General features: G+C 40.8%; 1 protein-coding gene across 6 annotated transcripts in view; it reads right to left on the bottom strand.

Moving 5' to 3' along the window:
• kif13ba (kinesin family member 13Ba) overlaps positions 1-20,891 on the bottom strand; it is a 50,029-nt gene that overhangs the window by 18,795 nt on the left and 10,343 nt on the right. For all 6 annotated transcript variants that reach the window (XM_017304030.2, XM_008404835.3, XM_081604997.1 and 3 more), the window contains exons 5-17: positions 13,786-13,798; positions 12,273-12,333; positions 12,078-12,170; positions 11,698-11,878; positions 9,382-9,469; positions 7,460-7,594; positions 4,137-4,249; positions 3,409-3,520; positions 3,108-3,320; positions 2,920-3,030; positions 2,698-2,832; positions 2,459-2,589; positions 1,246-1,332 (exon numbers count right to left, since the gene is read on the bottom strand). In XM_017304030.2, coding sequence (XP_017159519.2) covers positions 1,246-1,332; positions 2,459-2,589; positions 2,698-2,832; positions 2,920-3,030; positions 3,108-3,320; positions 3,409-3,520; positions 4,137-4,249; positions 7,460-7,594; positions 9,382-9,469; positions 11,698-11,878; positions 12,078-12,170; positions 12,273-12,333; positions 13,786-13,798 — 1,473 coding nt within the window. The remainder of the gene's footprint in view (positions 1-1,245; positions 1,333-2,458; positions 2,590-2,697; positions 2,833-2,919; positions 3,031-3,107; positions 3,321-3,408; positions 3,521-4,136; positions 4,250-7,459; positions 7,595-9,381; positions 9,470-11,697; positions 11,879-12,077; positions 12,171-12,272; positions 12,334-13,785; positions 13,799-20,891) is intronic.

A 20,891-nucleotide genomic window follows, 5' to 3' on the forward strand; every position in this document is an offset into this window, starting at 1 on the left:
TCCACTAAATCCTGAATATGCCCTATTTGGGTTGTCTTGGCCCTTTTATTGCAGCCTGTGGGGTTTACCCTGACTGGGAACAAGAACACAACCTGTTGAATGCGACAGCCAATCAAAAAGCGTGGTGACGTAAGAACAGAGGGGAATCCCAAACAGCTGACATATCGCGCAACTGAGAGTCCGGTGGATATCGGAGATGATATGTGGAAATGTTTATCATTATATGTAAAGGTCTATTGCTTCTACATCGTCATCCGTGTTTGGTTATTCTAAATTTCCGCTATGTTGTGGGGTTTTACTGAATTATCCTCTGGAATCGGGATGTTCGTGACTGGAATCGGTTCGTGTTGCTCCTGCCTTGGACACACGAACCAATAGAACCTGTTGGACTTTTATCAGCTCTGTGGTCACAGAGGTTTGGAGAATTGGCAGGCAATTCTTAAATCTTTCTGTCTAAACCAGACTTAAGACTCACAAGTTCTACTCATTTCCTCTCGACCACTGCCCAAACGCTCGGACTCTGGTCGCTATGGCAACGCTTATATATCCCTTCAAAATAACAGAAGCGTCACAAAAACTAACATTTTACTTTCGTGAAAATTTTAACTCACGATAATGACTAACGGGAGCCCTGAACTTATTTCTCTGCAACGAGACGGTCCAATCTGGGAGTGACGAGAGACATTGACATCAGAGGTGTGTTGTTGAGCACAGCCTGCTTGGTCTCTACGTGGCAAAGCAGCTTGAAGCTTCATTGCCTCATTAGCAGCCGGTTGCTGCATGTTACGCAGAGCGGGCTTGTAATGTGGGACTCACCTACCGGTCCAGGATAAATCCATTCTCCTGTCTCTTTTCTCTGGGCCTTTTCCCCTTTGCAAAGAAACTTTCCAAAGACATCTGATCTGTTTCTTACTCATTTTGCGGCTTGTGGGCTCAGTGTTGGCGCGAAAGTAACCGAGACTTCCTTCCTGCTAAAGAGCCCCCTGGTGGCTGAAGAAACAGCTTATAGTCCGGAAAATACGGTAAATGAAAAAAAGTCTGAATGCTCTCTGGTATTGTTCAGGGGGCCGGACCAAATGTGGAGGCAGGCCGGATCCAACCCGCAGGCCATAGTTTGGGGACCACTGGTTTAAATGTTTTATTGTAGCTTTAAAAAAATAAATAGGTACAGGTACATAGATTTAAATTCTAGAAGATGACAATTTTTTAAATTTAGTTTTTAAGGGAAAGAATGTTGAAAATTACCTGAAGAAGTGGTTGTTTCCCCAGAGGATTCGGTCACCGTGGTGAAGTTGCAGAGCACTGGTTACTGGAGAACCATTAACACACGTCCTGCAACACCAATGATTGCATAAGACCTTTAGTAATCAGGTTTATCTCTACCCCATAACATTATTTAATAAATATCAGATGTGGCAATATGTAGCTACAGTTCTTTATTGATTCTTTATATTGATTTTCACTGAAAATAAAAAGGAGTTATTTGTATCACAGCAAGTTAGCTACAAATCTGATACCAATTGGTCAGTGGTTAGTTGGGAAAGAACAAAAACAAGCATTTATTTACAAAGAGTAAACACATACCAACACTTCCCGGTCACACTGACTGAAGACTCAGCTAGCTAGTTTTAGTTTTTAGCTACCTATTTATATTTTAAAAAATTAATTATTTAATAAAAAAAAGACATAGGAGGAAGCACAAAATGGGTAGTAAGTTATTTAAAACAGCAGAGATATGTCCAGCAATTAACTTGGAGAACCCAAAACTAATGGTAATTTTTTTTACATATGCAGTATTTATAATCGCACAGTTTTTAGAAAAAAAAAATTCAATTTATGTCTGCAGATGATAAAATGTCCCAGTAATTGTTGCTATCAATGATAATATTGTTGTTTTGAAACATTCTCAAGCAATATGTTTATAACAGCAAAAGAATGCCAGTTTTCCATCTCAAAGACCAATACCGTATTTTCCACATTATAAGGCACATAGAATAGACGCTTCAGTTTGGGTTGTCAATTTGTTCCGTACCCTATTACACATCTACATTTGTAAATAAGCGGTCCCCGAGTGCTTTATATAGTAGGCTGCCCCAGTCGTTGTTTCACTCACGGTGTTGGTGTTCTGATATTGTGCCCAACTGCTTTCTGGGTAACACAGACCAACCGACACGCTGCCGCCACAGTCTCTGTCTCCCCCCCCATCCCCCCCATCCCCTAAATGTTTTTTTTTTTTATTACATCTGATTGCAAAACCTGACGGTGTTGATCTGACTCTGTTTATTGGCATGGCATTGAAGCAAATCCGTACAGACCTGTTCTCCAACTCTAACGTGGGAATCTTGGTTGTGCCTACAACACAGGTTTGTGTTGTAGGCACAACTCCAAATAACCTCCAGGCTATTTGAAGTTGAGTTCAGCTCATTTGCCTAAGAAGTGTTACTGTGCAGATCCTCACCGAGCGTTGGGGTGGGGGGTGAGGATGACGGCGGTCTCTGCTGTAATGTCGATGACACAGTGCTCTGCCTGGATTCCCATCCCACACAGCTGGATGTCCTGGGAGTCTGCTGAGCCCACCCGCGTGTGTTCCTGCACAGCATTCACAATGTTAGAATGTTGTAAATAGCTGATACAAGGAAACCTCCTGCAGAATACACGCATTCCACCATGACGAGGATTACATTCAGGCGTCTGTACCTTCAGGTAGTACACCAGCAGTTCATTGAGGGCGGGATCTGCGTTCAGGTTGACAAGAAAACTTTTATCATCTCCAACTTTGATCCCTGAAGACTGAAGGGAAATCCCCAGACTCTCCAACTGCTTCTGACGTTCCTGAAAGCACAAAAAAGTAAAAATAAATAAAATACTGAGCCTAATTTCAGACACCGGCTGAACACAGCTGAGTTGCCGACCACTTACTTGTGCGATCTCCTCGGTTTTTCGGAGCTTCTCCTCCCAGGTGTAGGTCATCTCTTGGATCAACTTTTCAGACTCTTCCAGGCGCTCTTTCAACTCCGGAGCTTTCATCGACTGCGGAACAGGAAGCCGATGACAATGGACAGAAAGCAGAAACGACTTAATGTCTTAGATTGCTGAAGAAGTCTCACCTCGGCCTGAGTGAGCTGCACTCGCAGTTTCTCCACTTCTTCCCGCAGCTCCCTGATGATGCGTGCGTTGGGGTCTTCGTTGACGACGGCGTGGTTAACAATGTTCTTGGCTCGGTCGGCGTAGCGCAGCGTCGATAGGGTTTCCTCATAGTTGTCCGCCGCCGGGCTCACCGTTGCCACCATGGCTGTGCGACTGTTGCCCCCCAGGCAGTCCTGGAAAAGCAGTACAAACAGACGAAGTGTCGAAACAGTGGAAAATTCAAACACGTGCTCGAAAAGTTCAATCAAAAGCGTTGTTTACCTTCAGCAGCCAAGTCAGAACAGAGTCTCTGTAGGGAACAAACTTGGTCTTGTTCTTGGCCGTTCCCTGTTCAGCTAGAGCAGAAATGACCAGGCCAAGTGTAGTAAGGGACCTGCAACAAACAATACACACATACTAGGGTTAGCGACCGTTAGCTTCTCATTACGCACCTGCTGCTGGCTGGATATCAATATAGATTATCTATGCAGTATAGGGTTTCTGCAGGTTGCACCAACTCCAACTTAAGACTTTTCAAGATCCTTTTGAATGGACCTGATGACCTGCATCTGAACATAAATGTATGAACTTCGTCCAGCTAGTTGGCAATTAATTTGCATTTATCCACTATAAACACAAAAAAGCTAGCTAGCTAACAAGCAAGGGTATGCTAGCAGTGAGCTACCGGTAGCCTCAAAAGCCCAATGAAAAAAAAAATAAATAAAAAAGAATATATTAGATTAAAAAGCCCTGCCAAGACAAAATTTAAGACCTGTGATCAACGTATTTAATGCCAACTTACTTTTTAAATTAATTTAAGCCATTTTAAGCCCTTAAATTTAGATACATGAATTTAAGACTTTTTAACGATGCTTTGATACCTTGAAGTGGGTAATCTGATCATTACACGTCCATTGCCATTGCTATTTTATCTTATGGCTTTCAGCTCCAGAAGTAAATGTGGCTCATGTGAAAACATGTTGCATGTTTCTGCTAAGAGCTTTGCCTACTTGTTGATGTTGCTTCCCTCCTTCAGTCGCTCTCCTGCTGCTCCAGTTTTTGCTGCACGTTCACTTCCAGCCAGGTCAACCAGACTTAAACGACTCACCTTCTCCCCACTCGTCTACAGAATAAACAAAGACATAGACATCTTTAATTTTTTTTCCACTCATTCACCTTTGTTTATTAGGCTAAGTTCACAGCAGGTCATGAGGCTCAATTCCAACGTTTGGCTGAAATCCATTTTATTTTCTCTTTTTTTTTGCGTGCTGAATGATGTTACTACAATCAGACTTCTGTCCCCTCAACGACCCGAATGTGCAGAATTAAGAACATAAAAGTCACACAGCAGCGCACTCTTTAAGAAAGTAATAACAGACAACAGTTTCCTAATTATGATTTTTTTTTTTGGCCATTGTTTACATGTGGTGCAGAATTATGATGCATTCCTCACGCCAATGACGTGTAAGTCAGATTACATGGGACATGACTGTTCAGACTGCAGGCACTTTGAAAACAATCAGATACACATATGCAAGTGGCGCAAATCAGATGTTTTGGGGGGTGAAAAGATCAGAATTGAGCCATTTAGTCTGCCGTGAAAAAACAAAAAACAAATCGGATATGGGTCACATATGGGCAAAAGAGGAAAAAAAAGAAAGAAAAGAAAAACAGATTTGGGTCGCATTTGCCTCCTGCATTAACGTAGCCTTAGTACCGCTTCAGTACCAGACAGTAAACGTTTACTGTGGAATGCAAACAAGCTGTGTTCTTCTCAGACACCATATGTAGAGAAAGAACTGTCAGAAACTCTTGCTGAAAAGGCTTTTTTTCCCTCCGTTTTCCTCCCACTTGTAACTCTAGCAGGCAGGTACAAGTACCGTCCTCATCTCTCGGCCGCTGGTATAAAGCTTCCCTCTGCATTTTTCTGAGGACCGTCAAAGAAGAGGATATCAGGTCTCCATCTGTGACTGCTCAGCAGCTGACGAGGTTGAATCCAACACCTCACCAACACCTGATGTCAGCCCATCGCCACGGATGTGGCTCTGACCAGCCGCTTTACTTTATCCAAGGAAGCTCAGGGCGTTAAAGCACACCGTCTTACGCCAAGTCATGTCGACGCAAAAAAATATATGTCCGCCACTGCTTTGTGAGGTTTGTGTGAGAGATCTCCAAGGTTATGTGTTCCTTTTATCTTAAACATTGTAGTTCGCTTTTCATCTAGCGTCACACTGAAATGTTTTACACACAACACGACTCCTGAAAGGACACAACGAAAAAGATAGGAGATAAAGAGCCGGTAGCCCAGGGTGCTGTGATACAGATCAGCCGCAAACGGGTACGGCTTCGCATTCCCAGAGAAAAACTCACTGTTGAACAAGAAAGATTTTATCATCTGGATAAATGAGGGAAAAAAAGGATACAAAAGGAACTGAAGTTGTGAAAACTTAAGAGGGAACATATTGGAGCAGCTGCTTACTGCAACCAACAGAAAACACAGTCTTTTGGTTCAGATCTAGACACATGATCAAGCAAGTGATATAATGATGAGGTGGCGAGAATCTTTAGTGTGGTGTTTTGTTTGCATGATTAGAAACTCTGTAACCAGGCTGGGTGATAACCAGATCAGGAGGTAGGATGTGTAGCGATAATGTGTCAAACTACTTGGCTGCAGTTTTAAAAAGGAGCCAAAACAGATCAACAGTCAAGATAAAAGTAACTAAACACACATTGCATTCATCAACAATCTGAACGGCAAACAACCAAATAAGTTGTAAGTAAGTTCAAGGTGCAAACAAGAGTACAGAGTGTTTTCCTGAATGAAACTAATGTTTCTTGGAATGACTCACTCAGCAGTTGTGGGTCTTTACTACCTCTTAACCGTTACGGCTTTAAATGTGCAACTTCAACGACAGCCTTCTGCAGTGCTGTGCACATGAGCACTGATGACCTGTTAGATTAAAAGGAAGTGAGGTGTCATGTTGTCAAGCGACAACATGATACCTTTGTTTCTGCTGCATTACTCTAAGCTAAAAATGATTTTTTTTCCACTAGCCTCAAAAGAAGCAAATATGGTTTTAATGAGATTTATGAGCTAGCAAAGTGACTCACTCGCTTGATGAGTGACCAACTTGGTGAATGACTGCGTGTGTGTGTGCGCTGAAAACAAAGCAGACTGTATCAGCTGACAAACTCGCAGTCATGACTGTGAATTATTAACAGGGTTTGGTGGGAGCCAGAAATAAGAGCGAGGAGTAAAGTGGGTCAGTGAGGAAAGGAGGAATGAGTCACTGAGGTCTTTCCTCTGAGAGACTCACCGTTGGGGCTGACGCCACCGCGTTCGGTAACTACCTTCACCCTCATCCCAGAGGGCGGCAGTTTGGATTATTTGAATTCCTAATCCTACTTTCAGTAATGGCTGCTGCATCCTAGGGCTTTCTGAAGAAAAAGTTTTCATACCACTTGAACTCCTCCACGTTTTGTAATTTTACAAAAAACCTCGGTGTGTTTTCATTTTGAAAGAAATTGCTGTCAAATGTTTTTTTTTTTTGGCTTGTGCCGCTGTCGTTTTGAAGATATTATGTTTCTAGAGGTCATCAAAGGTCAACTTGTCAGTCCACAATTACTAAATAAAACAAAATGTGGCATCAGTCATTTAAGCAGAAAAAATGTGTGTTTTGTTGTTATAATTTTTTATAATTAAAAAGGAGAAATGTTTCCAGGGGTCACCAGAGAGCAACCTGCACCCCCCGGAAACATTTATTGTTATCTTTAAAATGATTGTGGCACAAACAAAATGTTTTGCTGCACAAACACTTACCATTTATTTAGTTTGATTTAAAGGAGGTGGGGCGGGGGGTCAACTTCACTCAGATATAAGCATTTATATTTAGCACCTCTGACTCGATACTTCACACAGCTGATACTCCCTTAAAGTACATTTCTCAGGATACGCATCTACCAGTTTGGACATTAAAACTGACTTTTTATCAACCCATCTTTACGAAGCAGGTTGAGCTCAGTCAGACTGGATGGAGAAACTCTGCAAAGTGTTTTTTTCTTGTTGCAGATTCTTAATTTCGTGAAACCAGGAACTGAGAGGACACCGTCTGAATAAAAAGGTGACAAGCACATGATGCAGGGTAGCATCGGCTGATCACGGTTGAAGTTAAGAGCCTCTTAAGATCCGTTACATCTACAGTTTGTGACTCCTGATCATAGCTTCACACTCTGATTTAAATCCTATGTTTTCTTATCCAAAACTAAAATTTTTAGAATTCATCCATTAATGGGGTTTTTTCCTCAGCTCTATGTGTGTGTGATTTTATCTTACCCCAGACCGCAGGTCCTTGAGTGTGTGTGTGAGGATGATGTTGAAGACGGCGTGCGATCGACTGCTCTCCTCGTTCATGTTTGTGGCAGCGACCGTCCGAGATTTATTCCCCTCCGACATCAGAGACTCGATGTCCTGATGACACAAATAAATTCATTAAAGATGTCAGCAAAGAATTATACAAACTTTACGCTTACATCTGCAAAGCTAATTACATTTTCTGTGTGCGTGTGTGTGTGTTAGCTCTTGATCACAGAAGCTGGCACACAGGTTCTGGTTTATTCTGTCACTCATTCTACAGACTAAGGCAAAGTTGTCAGGGGCCACTTTTGCTGTCAAACTAAGTTTCAAGAGTGACAGTCTGCCTGAAGTCTCATTCATCACTGCAGAGTAGAGCAGGGGTCTCTACTCTGTAGATCTGACCTGCTTTCCTAACATCACTAGCAGTCTTTTTATGAAATGATTTTAATTACAATTTTCTGATAATTGTTGAGTCATATTTCATTAAATTGAGGTAAGGGGTAGGAATAAATAAGTTTTGCTTCTTCCTACTCCCTTTCAAATAGAAAAGTAGTGGGAAGATAATTACTTTGTTCCTAGTTATGTATGGACATGTTTTCTCTTATCCTACTGGTTAAAACCTGCTGTTAATTAAATAAAAAAAACTGCCTCTTTTCATGTGCATCCCCTGCAAAACTGTTTTTAAAAGCTGCCCATGTTATTTATCTGATTAATTTAGATTCTCTTCCCCTCCCCCCCCCCCACACTCGAGATCCACTTCTTCATATCCTTGTGTGCCCATGTCATGTGACATAATCTGCACATAGAACTTGGATCATATGGCTTGGGTTTCCTCAGCTGTCCCAGAAAAGTTGCGCAGAAAGCAACCGAAACACTGATCATTAAATTGACCTTTAAAGGAAAGTGCAAAGCAGAAGAACAAGTTTCGCTGGAAGTTTTGACCTCACATGGTTAATATGTACTGAAGAGGATTTGGGTCACTGAAAAGAAAGGAAAAAATTCTGGGTTTAAAGACAAAATTCAGTCAAAAAGTGGCAAAGGAAAGCAAACAGCACAATAAAAGGCACTGCTAGCTTGATGAGATTTCCTCCTTCGGTATTAGTTCAGCTCTTATGCGTGGGTTGAGAAATTACCTTAGTAATTATCTTGGGAAGTTGTGATTAGTGTGGCTCATTAGAACATGGAGGATTCAGTGTAATACTCTCCCCCTTAAGGATGTCAAAGATTTATCTTTGTGTTTTGCAGTGTCAGCCCTCTAAAAAGAATCTTACAAAGTATTTTTGGTCTAGTTTCTAGTGCAAATATCTTGGTGCACTTGAAATAAGATAAAATTAACTTACAGCAAGATACGAGCTTGTTTAAGTCCACTATTCCTTAATATTGATGAAAACTTGCTAGTTCCACTGGCAGATTTTTTCACTCATAACAAGACATGATTCCCATGTAATAAGTGAAATAATCTGTCAGTGGAACTAGCACTTTTTCATCAAGATCAAGGAATTATTGACTTAAATATACTCTTATTTCTGTCTTAACAGTTACTTGTGAGTTAGTTTTGTCTGATTTCAAGTGTTCTAAGATATTTGCACTAGAAACTAGACCAAAAATACTTTGTAAGATTTTGAGTTGGGTTGGAGCACTTGGGGTTTTGAAGGTAAATCAGCAGAACTAGGAACAGGAAAGCAATTAACCGACTCCAGTTGGATGAGAAAACCAGTTTAAACATGCTGCACTTGACTTAAATGCAAATCAAAGCAGCAGAGGAATTGCAAAAGTGAAAATGCAGCCAAGCATCTTTGGGAATCTGAAACCTCAAGAAGGAAATGTGATCACCGACAGTAAATGTAAAAGATAAAAGTCAATAAGCCTGGCGGAGAAGAATGAACGACCCACAGCTTTACCTTGTAGCTAGCTACGGCTAGGCGTGACAGGCCGTCGACGTAAGGACCCAAAACTTTGTGCTCCCTCACCCTCAGCGTCTGTCGGCCCCTGAACGCAAAACAAAACAGAACAGGGTGAGGAGACAGACGGACAACATGGCCGCTGCTGGCGTTCGCTCTTGGTGCTTTGTGTTAGCAGAGGGGTGACGGCGCCAGCCCGGCTCTTCCTGATGGTCACTGAACTCGGCTCGCAGGTTTCACCGGCACATGGCTCTCTGACCCCAATTCTGCCACGCTCCCGACAACTTCATCATTTGTGGATCTGCGGCCGAGGCGCATATGGCTGTCAGATGGCGAGCTTCATTCTGGGTCACTTTACCAAGGTTAAAGGTCTTGTACAGAGGGAGGGTCAGAGGTTATGGTGTCTGGGGCAGCAGATGGTGGCCTGAAGCCCTGATTTACTGCTGACCTGCTGGACATAAACTGGCCTCTATTGGTGGCTGCAGAGTAGGCTGCTAATCTTTTTATCTGCTGACCACTGCAGCCGTCACACTGCAACCTCCTCTGATTTATCAGCTCGACGGGTTTGAAATAATTACAACTTTACTACAGGTTAGCCGATAAACTTTAAGTGTTTTTGGCCACCGCTTCAATAAGTTTGGTAAAGATGACTGAATATTAATCAACTGCAAGAAAATAAATGAAGACAGGAGTTTTAAAGCAACGCAATGGAAAGAAAAAAAAAGTTATTTAATCCCTGCAGGATGTTGCGGTGTGCTTTGTGATTGTTATGGTCTTAAATTTCTTAAATTTCTTTTTCAAAAAGTTGCACCATTTTTTCAACTTCATTTTTGACTCTGCTTTTTCTATTGTTTCAATAAAGATTTATTTAAAATATATGAAAAAGAATCATGACCACAACTTCTATACAGAAACTAAAGAGAACTGAGTTTATTCCTAGCATTTACTAGCTAGCAGAGAATGTAAAATAGATAACATTAGTACTTTTATCAACAAGCTTAATATGGTATATTGGCATGGATTAACTAATTATTTAGCTGACATTATGTGAATGCAGCAGCACTACTTAACTTGCTCGGTTTGTTTGGAAGAAAAAAAATGGAAAAGTTTTATTTGGCTTCTGACTCTGGCTAGTTGCTAAACATAACGCAGACCGAACAGCTCCGCTAAGCAGCGGGTCTCCCCTCAATGATCAGATTCGAAGATGTAACAGGGGCGACAGCATGTGTACGCTCGCAGTGCATTAAAGATGGCTCGGGAAGAAATAATCACGTTACTACATTTTAACGAATCAACAGTTGGGGGACAGAAGCCACAGATATGATAAGCACGGGTGAAATGTCCCACAAATATAGACCGCGTCAGACTGTGTTAGTAAATCCTACAGAAGATCTCAAAATGGTTTTAGCAAAAAAAAGGGCAAACATTACTGCATAGCATCACACATGCTTTCATCTTGCAGGTGCAGCTTTCAAGAAACGTCGTGAAGTAGGAAGTTGAACAATATGCAGTGATTGGACAAAAAAGAAGGAAATACAGGACTACACAGCTGCACAAAACGTACAAAAAATTTGTGAATTTTCAGTGGTGATCGCAATTCCATGGATGGACTGATTAGCACTGGGTTACAAACAAATATTTTTTATAAGTTGTTTATGTTTTTTCAACTGAATTAGGATTATTTTGCACTACTGAATCAAAAAATGACAAACTTTTCTCAATCAGGTTTTTATTCTAATTTGATCTTCTGACTAAATTGATGACATATTTGTGACATTATCAGTTCACTTCCGTTAATAATTCTCATCCAAAAAAGGTTTTAGGAGAAAAAAAATGTTTTTTAATAGTGTATTAATTAAATGCTACAAACTTGGATTTCTGCAAATTGAATAATAAACACTGGTAAGGGTAAATACGTGTAAATTGAACATTACGCCTTCATTGTGTAAAATTCTCCGTCTCTTTCCTGTCCTGATGGAGTCTCTACTGCTGCTCGTCACTCATTGATCAGATTCTCAGGAAACCGATCCAGATGTGAGAACAAGTCCTGCATTTTGATGCTCATGTTGCTCCATAGTTCAGAGAGTTAACTTGATTGAGCAAAACCAATGTGATTTTTGGATTCAGCTCATAAACATGACCCTGAAACAATTGAAAACCACAGATGATCTTTTTTGGCTGTTGACCGGTGTTCTTGTATAAAACAAGCATTTGACTGAGCAGTAGATGAGAGCTTTAACAAAGAGATTCTACACTACAGATAGGACACAAACTCTGATACTGAGTTTGTGCTGGACGTTCAGCAGGCCTTCCTACCCTTTTGGGTCGAGCAGATCTCGGACCTTCTCGTTGTAGATCTCCATGTAGGACACCTCTACGGTAAAACTCTCCTCCTCCCGTTGCTCCTCCTTGGTTCGCTCAAACAAAGCGCTGCAGAGTCGAGGAATCAGCCCGGGCTGGTCACCTGAGCCCATCATGGTGTACGACTTCCCTGACCCTGAAACAAACGTTACAGGCATGCAAAGGTGTCACTGGCGCCATTTTTTTCCACTGATTTATCAACGAGAAAACAGAAATTAAGCCATCGGTCAAGAGAACATCACATACACCGTTTATACAACACGCAAAACAAGATGTGAAATAATGTTTACAGATATATGTGTACATATATGTAGAAGCCAGAGTTGGTGAATTACCAGTTTGTCCATAGGCAAATATACAGGCATTGTAGCCCTGGAAGGCGTTGTGGAGAAGACTTTCCCCAAGGCACTGGAAAACCACCTCCTGACCTGCAAGGAGGTCAGGCCCAAACTTCACTTCATACGTTTAGGTGTTTAAATTAAAGTGTGTGAATTCCTGTGATGAAATCTTAAAGACGGTAACGAACTGACCTGCAAATTTTTCCGTATCCGTTTCATCCATGGACCAGAAGCAATAATCATAGGCAAAAACCTGAAGGAAACAGAGGAAACGGCAGAGGTATTAGTCATTAAGAAACCTGGCAGCTGCCCAGAGGACTTCAAAAGTCAAAGACCGGCTATCAGACAAGTCAATCTGAATTGTAGGGTAAGCATGTCGTGTAGCTAGAATTGTGTGGCTGGGAGTGATGCTATCAGAGAACCAGGTTTGTGCTTTGAAATTGCAAAACTTTTTGTGGTAAAGCTTTTTACCTCCAATCTGAATCACTTTCAAAATTCTGTAAAAACCTCTGAGGTGGACTTTACAGTAAATGTAAATAAACTACAGGAGTGTTGATCATCAGGTGGTATCTGTGTCAGCTTTTAAAACAGACTTTTTTTCATTTCTGTCCTTTGCAGATTTTTTTTGACTCAGCAAAGACTTCAACATGTTCAGAAAAGAAAGGCTGTTCTGGGAGTCCATTTCTACACATATGTAAGGGGCAGTATTACAGCATAAGTAACCGGTACCTTCAATTAAAAAGTTGCTGTCTATATCAAATATGACTTAAAAGAAATTTGACTTCCTGACTCTTTAAAAGCTCCTGCTATTTCTGAAACTCCACCTTCAGGAAGTTATCACAGCATCACACCTCTTGACTCTAACAATATTTTAACTAGCGTTGCACTGAGAAGTAGCTACTATAATGAGCTACGCCAATGGCCAGTTCCACCAGCTGTTTGCTAATTGCTGCTGGCTAGTCTGAAGGAGCTGAGTGGGGGGAGTCAAGAGGGAATGACTACTCTGTGAGACGGAAGCTTGGAAACTGCGCCTTGAAGGCGGAGGTAGGTCCAACCAGGTGTTTTGCACGGCTGAACTGAGATTAAAGGACTCAAACACGTACAAACAAAAACAACCCTCCAGTTATGTTTTGATGAGGGAATAGCATTAAAACATGATGTAAAGCTCAAAAACATTTTTGTATAATACTGCCCCCTTTATATATAGATTCTTAGCAACATAATTTAGATGCAACTTAGTTCTACTTGTGTTTCACCAATAATGATATTTGCTTCAGTTCAACTTAAACTGATATTAAAAAAAACTGCTATGACTTTCATTTCATTTCAGGAAATCTTTCAGTAGTATGATCCGGGTGTGCTTCATGCATCATGCTGCAAAGCAGTGCACTAATATTTCTGCTGAATGAGGGGGGAAAAAAAACATAAATCCTGGAAACACTGACATGCTGTGATGTGAAGCAGCCAGCAACGCTCAACGTTTCAAAGCAAAAAAAAAAAAAAAAAAAAGCAAACAAAAAAAAAACAGCCACTTTAAAACTGCTTCTTTTTTCTTTCCCTTTCTTTTTTGTTTCATTGCTTGTATGGCTCCACACAGTTCTTGAACCTAGCAGAAGCCGAACAGCGGTGCCTTTGTTAGACACAGAGATGATTCACAACACTGGAATCGGGTGAGAAACGCCTGTGTGTTGGTGTGCACGGTTACCTTGGACTGATTCCTGGTGATGTTGGGAATGTCGAGGTCCACGGGAGGAGCATGTGGAAAGACGGATGAAGTTTAGAGCACATTAATAAAAGGTATTCAGCATCTGGCCATCCTGAACTCATAAAAAACTATTTTTAGATGTGCCTTTAGTAGAAATGAGCGTTGGACTGGAAATGTTGATGTAATCAGACACCAAGAGCAACATTTGATACAAACTCTTCAAACTTTCCCCATTTTCAGTCAAGTAACCGAATGCAACACTCTTGGACATACGTAGGTTTCTCAAAAATATTACAGATAAGCTCATCATAACAAGCAATAAATCAATCAGTTGCATGATAAAGTAAAATGAGAGCAATTGTTTTCATTCAGGCAAGCATTTTGAGAAATGCTGCAAACTTTTGACACCCGGTACAAAGTAGTTGGTTTGCATCACCTGACATTTTGCCTCTTTTCCCCATCTAAGCCAAAGGATTCTTATTTTTTGAGATTTTATAGCCTATTTTATTTATTGTTTCAGTTGTTTTATTTATTTTAGATATTTAAAATGATTTCCAGTTCCAGTGTTAAATGTTTTTTTAGAAATCAAAGTAATTTTTATCTTTGAGTGTGTATACTTGCATTAATAAACCTTTATTATTATTATTACTATATTAGTTGAATATGGACTCAAAATAATATTATAATTTATTGCAATAATCTCTGGGACAATTTATGGCCCAACAAAATTTGTTATCGTGACAGGCCTAATTATAGCGGATCTGAAAAGGATTCCTGTGTGGGTTTTAGATCTCAGACAGAGATTGGTGAGACCTTCTAGAGAAGTCTGTGTCTCTATGAATTTATGTCTGTGGGACAGGGTGGAGATGGAGGGTGGGGGGGAGCTGTTGCATACTGAAAAAAAGATGATGGCATCCAAAGGTTACTGGGTCACAGTCACACAAAAAAATGGACACATCTGGCGTAGAATGTCTCTGACAAAAGTAAAAACACTCAAATATAAAACAGAAAGATGTGGCAATATTTTCAAAGGGAAAAGAAAGAACTATAACACAGAAATAAATCGGCAGGGGCTAAAACACATTTATCATTGGAAAATGGTCATAGTGGCCTGATTGGAGTATTTTTTTAAGTAAAGGACAAATAAAACAGAAACATTTGGCTTTGAGAACTTCTGCAACCTCACAGGAAATGATCTCATCAACAAATGAGACTGATAACTTCTTAAAGAGATTTGCTAATATGATGACTACAAATGTCTTTGGAGTGCACCTGTGATATTACGAAAATAGTTATAGCTCAAATTCATCTTGGAGTCAAACACAGACTAAAAAGCCCACTTTCTTTACTAACACCTGCATAAATATGAGAAGGAAAATGATGAAACCAGTCTTTATGATCTTCAACAGACCAATAATTAAACTTATCTAACAGGAACTGGATGAGTCTCAGATGAGTTCACCAGATTTAAAGTTTGTTGGAATGTCCATCCTCTTAGCTGCCTCTTTTCTCTTCCTCCTCCTCATTAGGATAAGGAACAGCAGAGCTTTCATCTGACATCTTGACAGACACATCCTGCAATTATGTCAGCAGCTGGAAAAACGACCCGTTTCCTGGATATGTGTTCAGTTTTCCACCAATGGGAAAGCTCTCTGCACTCAAACGTCCCCCTGTTCCTTTGTAAAAGCACCATAAACTACTGTTAACGTCCGAACCAAGTCTGAGTTGGAGTGTTACCTTTTTCATCCTTTTTTTTAATGCCTCCATTTCAAGAAATATGTTTTAATGTATTTTACTTGAATCCAGTTGTAGGATGAGGCTGAAGAAAAGACAGTTGGTGATTTACAGTCAGTTAAAAAAAATTATTCAAAGTTCAGGAGAATCCCTCAAACATTCTCAAACACACCACCACCCACGTTGGGCTAAATTCTTGGCCAGCTTAAGTAGGTCAGTCACCTCAACTTCGTTTTGTTTTTGACCGCTTATTTTCCTGAAACAACCGGGATTTTTGTCAGTTACAGAAAGTCTCTCCATAAAGCCTTCTACATCAGACCGCAACGACAAATATCTTGAGCAAACGTCACATTTGAATGGTTTATTACGCATCACTTAAACATAAAATGCTTCTCTGCCAGAGCTGAGCTAAAAAGCCCAAACACCTGTTTCCTTTTACCCATGCACATTCTTCATGAGCCACCAGGGCTGTAGCTCTTCCACAAACTCGCCAGCGATCTGCAACACTTCATATTTCAGATGCTCGGCTGCTGACAAGCAGACGCTCACAGAGCACAAACAGGCTCAGTTCCTCCTATCAGCACTTTAATTGAATCCAGTGGCTTCTTATGACGCAATTAACGCCTTCACTCCTCTGCTTTGTTTTCTCTTTGGCTCCCACCAGCCGTGTTTTATTTTAAAACATGCTCGAGTCGCATTTTCCCCTCCATAGGGAGGATACAGTGGAGATTAAATGGTTCTCTTGGAACAGACTTTTTGATTCACCCCATTCTGAAGATATTTTCTGTTTGCCTGAAGCGCTTCTCCGATCTGGACGGACGACGATGAACGCACTCTGGCAGGTTTTGACGTGCTTAATGATGACAGCTGTCATGGTTGCTTCGGAAACCAAAGGAGAGAGGGGTCACCCATTAGCAGAGTTAGGGGCTCCCCCCAACCAATGGCTGAGGAGAGCAATGCAGTCAGGAGAGTGGCGAACCCGCCTCTCCTCCGTCCTGAAACAATTCTATTTGCTCCTCCTCCCTTCAGCCTGTCGCCGTCATTTAAAAAATAACTTAATGCATGAATGCTCCCTCTCCCCCTCTTACTCCTTTCCCTACTGTTATCACATTCTTCTCCCTCCCCCCCTCCCCCCTTCCACACCGTAGCATCCACGGCTGTGTGGAAAAGAAACAAGGAGTGGAGGATGGAAAGAAGGCTAAAGGTAGCCAGGAGATTTGAGGGAAAGTGAGGCTGGGTCTGGGACAGGAATTTTAAGCTCAAACACAAAGGTCAGCGTTACACAGTACATACTAAAGGTCTGAGTACAGTGCATACAGACTGCAGGACAACGGATTCTCATAGTGTGCAATGATTTCTCTCGCTGCTTTAAGCTAAAGGCTAAAAGAGAAGCCATTTCTTTCTCCACGGGCAACCAAAACCAAAGCAAAGGTAACTTCCTGAGATAAAGAAGAAAAAAAAGTCATAATTTGTTGCTAGAAGCAAAAAAATAAATAAATTTGAGAAATATGATAAAACGTTTGAGCATATTTAAAATTTTTCGGCTTCCAATTAAGATTAATTTAACATGCAACTAGGACAACAAATAATTATCATTTCAGCTTATTTTATAAAACATTAGAAATACATTAAAAGAGGCAAATAAGCAATTCGATTTCTATTTTAAATGAACATTTTACTGCCCATTGCTTTACTGTATGCTTGCTTGTTTGTAGCAAAGGATGCATCTGTGGCTAATGATACTTCTAACATCATGTCAAAAGCTCAGGGCTTTCTGTTGGACTGAACGTTAATAAAATGTAGAGATAATCTGTTAATTTTTTTTAGATTAACATAATAATTGGATAACAAAAAGTGCTTAAAATATATATATATATATATATATATATTTTTTTTTTTCAAAATTTGAACAAGATGAAGCAAAAACTGTTCCTTGAGAAGTTCTGAGTAGAAACTACTTATAAAGAAGTTGCTTTTTTTTTTACCTTTAATGCAAAATGTATTTATTTTTCAGACAGTTTTGAATTGATTGCCGCTCTGAACGAGTTGTCCTTTAAGCAAATGGCTTTATATGCGGCAACTCGTAATTAATCGTTTACTAAATTAGTTGACAATTATTTTTATCGTCTTTTCATCACGATTAATCCAATTCATCATTTTCCAATTCATCATTTCAGCCCTACACACAACATGGATTTTAGTCACTCGGGGACAAACACCCTCCCTTTCTCCATCGTCTTGGAAACCAAGTCGCTTGTTATTACATCACCGACAAGAAGCTGATCTTTGTCAGCAGACCACGTCAACATCCAGCTTCACTGGTGCAGAACAAACAGCCCTCAGGTCACTATGCAAACCACGGCGTCTGAACATGCAGCCGCGCCGCGGTTAGTCATCTGCTTATCGGGAAGAGTGGCACAAAGTGACCTGAGCCAGTTGTTTTAGGGCATCTCACCCGCAAAGGGTTTGCTAAGAACAGAGGATGCAAATAAAGAACTCAAATGTTAAAGAACAACAATAAAAATGCTGTAATTTACAGCCATATTTCTTTAACAAGCGTCCATGGGGGAAACAAACATCTCAGTGGACTCAAAGTTGGGAATCTGAATATACAGATGGCTATAAAAACTAATGATTTAATAGTTTCTTGTGTTGGAGTCAGGGTCATGTAATACATGAGCTCTGTAAGAGGATATCCTTTCTGGAGCTCATTTGTATGAGATGCAAATGAGCACCAAAGGTTCCAGGCTAGCCATTGTTCAACACCGGGTTTAGAAACGCGTCGGAGTGTTGAGGTTTGGCGCTCACAGGAACCTCACGTCACTGTGAAAGCTCATATTTTAGAAGCAAATGATCCAGGATCAAATCTAAAAGAAGCTAGAATGCACAGAGGTTAAGGCATGGAGCCTCTTTTTTTTTTTTCTTGGTAAATGATTAATAATTCAAGGTTGGATCAGAATGGGCTCAACTAACAATTCAGTGTTTTGCAAATGTATTCGTAAATTTTGACCTTTTGAAAAGTTTCGTCACATCACAACCACAAACTAATTTATTAAGTAGGATTTAGTGTTGTGGACAGCTCTATGTGAACCATGTGCACTACACTTCCAAAAGAATTAGTTTGTATGACTTCAAAAGAGTATAAACATCTAATTTTTAACCTACAGGGATTAATATGATGTTGCTCGTTGCAACTAGAACTGTTCTGGTTGTCCATCCAGAATCTGACAAGATATACGTGTGCAAGGAAATAGCTTTTGCCTAACATCACATGTGCTTGCTGATCATGAAAAGTGATGATGTGGGGGGAAAAAAGATCAGAATTATTCATTGTATAACAGTTTTTCAAACTTCAAACTGAAGAATTTAAGTGAAGTGTAATATAAAAGGCTGTGTTTGCAAATGCCTCAGTTAAAGTTTGCTTTTTAATTTTTAGGGATTGATGTGAAATGTTTCATTTCTCATCTGTTTGCACTTCAAAAAGAAGTTCAAACTTGAGACTAAAAGTGTCGTCTGAATTGCATTTATATTTCTTTTACTAGCTTAAGTAGCTACTGCAGAACCAGAGATGCACTGATCTTATAATATCTGTGAATATCGGTCCCGATATTGAAAAAAACTCTAGATCGGGTATCGTGACAATGTGTCCGACATGGCAGATCTATTCAGTCTAATTCTATATTTTGTGCTTCGAGCGGCTTCATGCATTATGATTTATTGTCAATGGCTTTTCTGTATCAGATTGATATTGGCCAATAATGAACCTCGCATATCTGTATTGGAAGTGAAAAAAGTGGATAGGCTCATTCCTGAACAGAACGAGAGATTTTTATTCAATGAATCATCAGAATAACAGAGATTACTAAAGCAATCGTTTACAACAGTCCTATAAGAATAGCAATGATTGTGCTATGCCAAGAAGCAACCCTGTTATCTATTCCCATAATTAAACAGAGGGGGATCCTGGAGGCTCTGTTATCTCGAGCAAACAACATGCACCTGCAACGCGCCAACTTAACTGCCTACTTCCTCAATGAAGTCAACCCCGTCTATCTCAACGAACATATAAAGCACTATGTCAATGTAAACTGGCCTCAAACAAACAAAATTAAAACAGCATCTGCACACTGAGCGCAGCAGTCAGTCGGCCCATCCGGCTGTTGCCTCTTTGCCCCTTTGTCGCAGGGCGACGGAGAGAGAAGCTACAGCTCCGCTCTTGTTCCGAGCTCCATAAACGTCACCAAGGGAAGTTTATGGTCGACAGATGCTCAAGTAAATGAAGCTTCTCCCCCCCACCGCTCCCCCCCTTGCCATCTTCTTCTCACTCAAGGAAGGAGGCTCCCCTGGTCATCAGCAGCGACCCGGACTTAACCTCCCACTGAGCTCCCATGGAAACGGAAGAGATGAGAAAAAAAAAAAAAAAGGAGGAAGCTAGGGCAGTGGGAAGTTACGAGGGAAGAAGAGAGCCGAGCGGAATCGGGCGATTTTATGCACAATTGTCTGTGTGTCAAAGCTGCCGTCTATATTTTCAGGCTCCTCTGACACACACAACCACCTGCCGCCACCGCCGTCGTCGTCCTCCGCCTAAAGCCAGCCTTCTTACTGATTCTAATTAGACAGACAGCAGTCACAAGGGCTTCTTTCTTCCAACACAGCTGACCTTCCTCCTCGATAGCCAGTCAGTTTTGGAGCGGATTTCAAACCCTTAATAAAACTAAAGAAAAGGCAGCTTCTGCATTGCAGTTCCGACTGTGACCTACATAATCCGTCCTTCCAGAGGCATTCCAACATTCCTGCTCTGCTCTGTAACCTAATCTAATAGATCTCTAACCATCTCCCCGGGCTGAAGCTGAGAGACTCAAGCGTGTTCAGCCTAACCAAATAAAGACAGCTGGTTATGGTGATGAAACAGCCAAAACAGAGACAGAAGTTCAAATCCACCTGTTGCGATGGGTCCAATTTCTTGCCAAAAGCACATAATGAGGAAGAAGGAATGTCAAACAAATTTAGGAGTTTTGGAGAAGTAGGAAAGGATTAAAGACACGTGCATAATTTTCCTCAAGGGCAGCATCTCTCTCCAAGAGTACAGAAATTACAACAAAAATGTAAATCTGTCATAAAGAAATTTTGCATGGTGAAAGCAGCTCCTAAAAAAAGCTGTGGCTGTACCGTCTGCAAAAATGAAAGTCAAGTTTGCTATTGCAGTGACGGCTACATGGAAATCCTGCTTCACATTTGGTGCAATCCATGTTGGGGAAACAACCGAGCAAACATGTGGAACACGTTGCTCTTGTGAGATGGGACTAAAACTGCCGTACGTTGTGCTGTGGGGATGCTGTCCTTCAGCAGAGACAGGGAAACTGTTCATAGCT

This window comes from Poecilia reticulata, chromosome 3 (genome assembly GCF_904066995.2).
Source record: "Poecilia reticulata chromosome 3, P_reticulata-male-v2, whole genome shotgun sequence".
NCBI lineage: Eukaryota > Metazoa > Chordata > Actinopteri > Cyprinodontiformes > Poeciliidae > Poecilia > Poecilia reticulata.